Source organism: Cotesia glomerata, linkage group LG7, assembly GCF_020080835.1.
Source record: "Cotesia glomerata isolate CgM1 linkage group LG7, MPM_Cglom_v2.3, whole genome shotgun sequence".
In the NCBI taxonomy this organism is placed as follows: domain Eukaryota; kingdom Metazoa; phylum Arthropoda; class Insecta; order Hymenoptera; family Braconidae; genus Cotesia; species Cotesia glomerata.
In genome coordinates this window covers 12,810,252-12,818,061 of record NC_058164.1, presented here as the reverse complement: position 1 = coordinate 12,818,061, position 7,810 = coordinate 12,810,252, and the positions used below count along the sequence as shown (strand labels likewise).

General features: G+C 32.8%; 1 protein-coding gene across 1 annotated transcript; it reads left to right on the top strand.

Annotated features, from left to right (window-relative positions):
* The first annotated feature begins 1,572 nt into the window (after nucleotides 1-1,572).
* LOC123269604 lies at nucleotides 1,573-5,424 on the top strand. The gene has a single exon (XM_044735438.1). It carries the CDS (start codon nucleotides 1,573-1,575, stop codon nucleotides 5,422-5,424), a length of 3,852 nt encoding a protein of 1,283 aa, XP_044591373.1.
* The last annotated feature ends 2,386 nt before the right edge of the window (nucleotides 5,425-7,810 follow it).

Below are 7,810 nucleotides of genomic sequence, written 5' to 3'. Positions count from 1 at the left end.
TACATCGCTTTTATCTTTCCCAATCTTTGAAAATTTCTGTTATTTTGCAATATTTTTACATTAAACAGGATCACAACTGACCCGTGGAGTAGGCCTACTGGGGAAACCACGTTAAAAAAAACGCGCTAAGTACACTACCTCATAGGTGGCGTGGAAACGTGTGTATATTATGACGATGACAACTTTTATAACTTTTTGAATCGTTATATCTCAGAAACGGTGGCTCGTAAGAAAAAAAGTTTTGATACATTTTTTATAGATAATTTTATGATCTACAATTTTTGTCTGAAATACTTTTATGATAAAACTTACCGTTTTGCTGAAAATCGCGAAAAACTCATTTTTTTTACCTTTGACCTTGAATTAAATTTTTTCCTTACAGGGGAATGATGGGGAACTTCTAGACATTGTTTATAATTATGTTTTGAACAACTTCACAGAAATTCAGCTTGTTGGGACTTTATGTAACTTCGAATGTCTAAATTGACCGAACTATTAGCTCGTTGCGTATTTAGTCCAAATAATAAATAAAATTTAATTAGAAAAATATGTTTAAAAACATACACATGTATGGTTGTTTGATAGTTTATAACAGAAATTTTGTATTCATAAAGAAATTTTAACATTCTTAATTTAAAGTTTGTATTTTTCCCGCGCGATACTAAAAAGTCATAAATAAATAAATTATTGCAGGCAAAGTGATAATTATATAATAGGTTGTTTGTTTCTTAATTTTAGAGTTAAAATGCTAATAAAAAAATTAAAGTTTTGTTTTTCTCATAGTAGATAGTAGCAATAAAAAACTTAATATGACTAAGCCGCGTATACTTTTGAGTTTGTATTGAAAATCTAATAATCAACTCAAAGATTCTATTTGTATAAAAAGATCATATAATTTCTACATTTTTTGTTATTAAAGCAATATAGTAAGATAATTTAAATTTAATACTTCCCCGCTGAAAGTTCAATGTAAATAAATAAGATAAGAGGATAATTCCAAGCAAATCATCTTAGTTCATTAACATGTGTGTGAGTCCTTTCGATTGGAGTTTACTTTTCTACGGTACCATCTTAAATCTCGCCTTGGCTGCACTTTTCATAGCAAACTATCCCCTTGGATCTAAGCTCACTAAAGTTAGCCCCGCAGAATTTTTTATTTTTAATTTTTGAACTTTATTTTTATTACATCGTTCAAGTTAAGAAAAAAGCTCAAAAAAATTATCAGGCCAGAAATCCACTTATTTTTAGAGAAAATTCAGTTATATATCTCGAAAAATGATCAAAAACTAAATTATTGCCCTGGACTTCTAAGGCTTTTTCCGGTTTTAAATACAACTGTCAAATTGACTATTCAAAAGACAAAATTGTACATCTTGGATCACGGTTACCTTGCTCTTGGTGTCGTGCTCTGAAATGGAAAGATGAAACTGAAGGAATGTGCTGCAGTAGCGCCAAAGTCAACTGTCTAAGCTTGGTCCTTATCCTAAACCCTTACATAGTTTACTTACTCATCAGCATCCATTATCAGAACATTTTTTTTCTAATATTCGTAAGTATAATGGATGCTTTCAAATGACGTCTTTCGGAGGAAAGCAGGTACGTGAAAGTAATTTTATGCCAACATTTAAAATTCAAGGACAGGTCTACCACAGAATAGGGAGTTTAATGGCTAGCTCTGATCAACAGTCTTCTTTTCTTCAAATATATTTTGTTGGTGATGATGATAGTGAACGAGATATTCGTTGTGGCATTTATCCTGGAATTAATTCAAATCTAACTCATCAATTGCAGATGATGCTTCATGATCACAATAAGTATATTCTTGATTTTAAAGTTGCAATAGATTCAGTTCCAAAAGGTCAAAAGGAGTTCAAAGTCGTGATTAATGCTGATCGAAAACCTTCTGGTGAACATAAAGGTCGCTTTAATGCTCCTCAAGCTAGGGAAGTAGCTGTCCTTATCGTTGGGCAGGATTTTGAAAAACGAGATATCGTTCTCCAAAGCAGAAGCAATCAAGTCGTGCGAATCAGCGAGACACACCGTGCTTATGATGCTTTGCAATACCCATTGATGTTTTGTTATGGAGAAGGTGGATATCACATTAATATTCCGAAGCGTGATGAGAAGACTAAGACTCCTCTCAATAAAACCGTGTCAGCTTCAGAATTTTACAGCTTCAGGATTATGGAACGCGATGGTGAAGAAGGATGCTTATTATTATTTCGTAATCTTTTAAATCAATTTTTAGTAGACATGTATGCCAAAATTGAGACTGAACGACTTAACTGGATCCGTAATAACCAAAAAAAGCTGAGAAGTGAGGAATATGTTCATTTAAAGGATGCTTTGACGAAAAATGATGGACAATCATCAACTATGGGAAAAATGGTTGTGTTACCTTCTTCTTTTACTGGTGGACCCCATTATATGCATGAGCGAACTCAGGATGCAATGACATATGTTCGACATTATGGACGGCCAGATTTGTTTATTACTTTCACCTGCAATCCCAAGTGGCCAGAAATAACAGAGCTTTTGCGTCAAGGTCAAAAATCACATGATCGACATGACATTGTAGCGAGAGTTTTTAATGTAAAAGTAAAACATATGATGAAGCTTCTTACAGTGGGTAGTATTTTTAGTAAAACAAAATGTCACATGTACACTATCGAATGGCAGAAACGTGGACTTCCTCATGTTCACATTCTACTGTGGTTGGAAGAAAAAATAAGATCTGAGTCTGTTGACCAAATTATAAGCGCTGAATTACCTGATCCTAACCTAGATCCAGATCTTTTTGAAATCATAAAATCAACCATGATTCATGGTCCATGTGGTTCTTTCGACTCAAAGTCACCCTGTATGGTTGAAGGAAAGTGTACTAAAAGATATCCTAAGGCATTTTTAAAAGAAACTGTCACTGGAGACGATGGCTATCCTCAGTATCGCAGACAATCTCCAGCAGATGGTGGAATGAAAATAACCCTTAACGGAGTTGAAGTTGACAATAGATGGGTAGTCCCGTACAATCCCGTTCTGTCCCGTACTTTTAAAGCTCATATTAATGTGGAATATTGTAATTCTGTTAAGTCTATTAAATACATTTGTAACTACCTTAATAAAGGATCTGACCAAGCAGCGTTTACCGTTGAGGATTTTGATGAGGTGAAAAAGTACCAAGCAGGACGTTACATTAGTAGTTCTGAAGCGGTTTGGCGCATACTTTGTTTTTCTATTCATGACAGATTTCCTTCTGTCATGCATCTTGCTGTACATCTTGAAAACGGTCAACGAGTTTACTTCACAGAAGGAAATGTAATTGATAAAGTTGTTAATCCACCAAAGACAACTCTAATGGCTTTTTTTGAACTTTGCAACTGTGATAATTTTGCAAAAACTCTTTTATACTTTGAAGTTCCGGCTTACTATGTATGGAAGAACAACCACTTTGAAAGGCGGAAAAAAGGTAAGGATGTTCCAGGTTATTTAGGAGTTAAGAAAGATCATGTTTTAGGTAGAGTGTATACCGTTCATCCCGGTAATGCCGAGTGTTATTATCTGCGTCTTCTATTACATCAGATTCGAGGTCCAGTATCATTTTCTGCTTTAAAAACTGTTGATGGAGTAATTCAGCCAACATTTCAAGCAGCATGTAGAGCACTAGGTCTTCTCGAAGATGATGCTAATTGGGATCACACTCTAGAAGAAGCTTGCATCTCTGATTCTCCGTTCAAAATCCGTGAGCTGTTTGCCATCATGTTAGTTTTTTGTCATGTTGGCGACCCACAGAAATTATGGGAGAAATACCGAGACAATTTTTCTGAAGATATTAGGAGAGAGATAGAACGAGAAGATGGAAATGTCGAGCTGATGCTTGACATTATTTACAACAAATGCCTCAATTTGATTGAAGATATTGTTATATCAATGTCGGGAAAGACACTTCTTCAGTTCGGTCTCCCCTCCTCATCACGAGAGGAAAGATTTATTTTCACCAATCGTCAATATCTGAATGAATTGGCTTATGACACTACCTATTTGAATAAATTTGTAGCTGAAAATGTTCCTAAGTTAAACTTAGAACAGAAAAAAGTTTACAGTAAAATTTTGAATTCGATTATTTCTAATTCTGAGCAATTATATTTTCTTGATGCTCCAGGTGGTACTGGAAAAACTTTTTTAATCAATTTGTTGCTCTCGAAAATTAGAAGTGAGAACAAAATTGCTATAGCTGTTGCTTCCTCAGGAATTGCTGCGACTTTGATTGATGGAGGCAAAACAGCTCACTCTGCATTTAAATTACCTCTAAATTTGTGTCATTCTGAGTCCCCACTTTGTAACATCTCTAAACAAAGTGATATAGCTCATGTACTAAGAGAAACAAAAATAATTATCTGGGATGAGTGCACAATGGCTCACAAAAAAGCTATTGAAGCTCTGAACAGAACGCTCCAAGACATCAGAGGTTGCAACCAACTTATGGGAGGAGTAGTTGTTCTCTTGGCTGGTGACTTCAGACAAACATTGCCTGTTGTACCACGAGGAACACGCGCTGATGAAATTCAAGCCTGTATCAAGTCATCCTTTTTATGGCCTTCGGTAAAAGTTCTATCTTTGACTATCAATATGCGTGTTCATCTTCAACCACATCCACAAGCTGAGGAGTTTTCGAAAGTACTCATTGACATAGGTGACGGTAAGATCCCAGAAGAAGACGGAAAAATAAATGTTTCTTGCATTCGTTGTGATATTGTCCCAGATTTAATCACCTTGACTGAAAAAATATACCCGAATATTGACAAGGCTGGAGAAAATTGCAGTTCATGGTTAAAAGAGAGAGCTATTCTCACTCCAACTAATGAACAAGCTAATTCTATTAATAACTTTTTACTGGAGCAACTGCCAACTGAGCAAGTAAGATATGAGTCGGTAGACACAGTAATGGAGGACGAAGACGTTGTTCACTACCCTGTAGAGTTCTTACATACTCTTAATCCACCAGGAATACCTCCTCATGTTCTTCATCTCAAGATTGGCACCCCAATAATGTTGCTCAGAAATTTAAACCCTCCAAAATTATGTAATGGAACTAGGCTCCAAGTCAAGATCTTACACAAAAATGTTATTGAGGCCACAATTATCACCGGAAAATATCAAGGAGAAACTGTATTCATTCCAAGAATTCCGTTAATTCCATCAGACTATCACTTTGAATTCAAACGTCTGCAATTTCCTGTTAAAGTTTGTTATGCTATGACAATTAATAAAGCACAAGGGCAGAGTTTGAAGATGGCTGGAATTGATTTAAGAAATGATTGTTTCTCTCATGGTCAACTTTACGTGGCATGCTCAAGAGTAAGTTCACCTGACAACTTAGTCATTCTTCAGCCAATTGGAAAAACCAAAAACGTCGTGTATAAATAAATTTTAAGTATTTAATTTTATACTTTTGAGAATACTATTAATTAATAAATATTTCTGATAGTTTTAGATTTATAAATAACTAGCCGTTACCCGCCAAATTTATTCCAAAAAGTTATTTTTAAAAAACTGCATTTTTAATTTGTTAAAATTTATAGATGTTAATTTTTTTTAATAATTTTTTTTGCCATAATTTATTTGTTAAAAAGCTATTAAAATTATTAAACATCTGCTAAATTAATTTTCATAGACGTGAACATGATAGCCTGAGTTTGAATTTTTCATATTTAATCTATATTTTTATAAATTGAATATGAATAACATATTTCAAACCCTGACATTCATGCTCACATCTATCCATGGTGTAGGCCTACTGGGGATCCCGCCATGTAAAATAACGGGGACGCATCGCATGACACAGTACCTCCATGGTGATGTGGAAAGCTGTGTCAATCATTATTTTTAACTCATATAAATTTATAATGCCCTAATTTATTATCTGAGTGTGTAAATTTCATAAAATTAATTTATGATATAACTACTTACGTAGTTAGATAACAAAATTAATATTTTTCGCGCCTGGCGTATATTGTACGCCACGCGAAGCGGGCGGGTAACGGCTAGTATAATATAATTCAACGTTGTAGCCTAATGCTCATTTATATTTATTTCTATAATTTTAATCACAAATATATTATTAAATTTTTAATAAAAATTTGTCCTGTGACTTCTATACTTAAAATTGTGTGAATAATACACTCACTCTAATCACTGTGCTTGTCACTATAATTTTCAAAAAGACCGCGCTAAAGTCTAAACGTGGAGTTGACGCATGCGCAGTGCGAATATTCAGAATAAAAATATTCAGCTAATTAAAAATGTTAATTAAAAAACAAATAAACAATGAGAAGTAGGAAAAAATGTTTTATGTACATAAACAATCATAAACAGAGGTTTAATGACCCGTATTGCTAGCGAAATATTAACAAATACGATAGGGTGGCTAACTTAAAGGCACATTTTTAATAAATTTTTCTTTTAATAAATAAATGGAGAATAAACAAATACTTATAGTGAATAATAAAGAACAAACGACCAACTACAGATATAATAAACAAAAAGTTAAAAAATTAAAAAAAAAAACTCTGGGATGCTAACTTTAGTGAGCTTGGAACTATAGTTTATGTAAAAATAATTTCAGCGCACCCTGGCGGATGTAGATGCAAGCCGTGAAATATCTCTTTTTAACTGTAGTTTCCCATCTAGTGGAGGATTACTATGTATTCTCGAATTATGTAGTCTCTGGCATGTCACTTTTTACATCGAAAAAAAGTCAGGATCTAAATTTTTGCGTTGCTATAGTTTGTGCTGATTAAATTTAATAATTTCAAGTAGATTAATTGTTATAATCGACTGTAATTAATTAATATCAGTAAAATAAAGTATAAATTACTGTTATAATATACAATTTAGGAACAAGAAGTACCGTAGAATTAAATAAAAATTTGCAACCTCAAAATACCGTTATGCTTACAGTAAACACATTCGGTAGTCTGGCGCTCCGTTTGCAACGGAATTTTTGAACGGAAATTGGCGCCAGATTCTACCGAATCTGTGGATTAAAAAAAATAAGTATGTAAAGTTGTTTGATAGTTAATTCCAGATTTGGAATTAGAGAAGGAATTTTCACATTTTTTGTAATTGAAAAAGTTTTTAATTCAAAATTTGTACTTTTCCCGCGGAAAATATATGTTCATAAAATTGTCATATTAATAAATTGGATTTTTATTTTTCGTACAGTTTGGAATTTAATATTGATAAATTGAATTATCAATTGGAAGAATTTAATTTCACATAATTTTTTTAATTTTTTGTAATTGAGATGGTTATAAATTTGAATTTAATACATCAACGCTAAATAATTTGAAAAAAATAATAATAACAATAATGGTGATTAATGTTATTATCACAATTATTTTTATTTTCAATTTATTTTTATCACTATGATTATTTTCAGTATTATCTTTAATGTCATAGTTCATATTATCTTCGTAATAATAATTATTATTTTTTTGTTGTTTATTGCTGTCGTCATATTGTTGTTAGTAAATACAGTGGATGCTGCTAAAAGTTACCGCAGTTTTATCTCAATTTCTCATAAAACGGTAACAAGAGCGAGAAAGAAAACCTGGATAACTTTGAACTGCTTCCACACTGTAACACAAGTCATCAAACTCATAATTACTATACGTACTATGTAAGGAATATCGTGGTTTCAAACTTTCGCTCAATTAGCCCGTGATGCCACCTACAGGCAACAATCATCAAAATAAATATCTTAGAATCATTGAAAAAAAATATTTTGATATTTTTTGTCATTTAAAAAGTT

Excerpts from the sequence above, each read along its gene's own strand:
- LOC123269604 (XM_044735438.1), top strand. The coding sequence starts at position 1,573 with ATGACGTCTTTCGGAGGAAAGCAGGTACGTGAAAGTAATTTTATGCCA.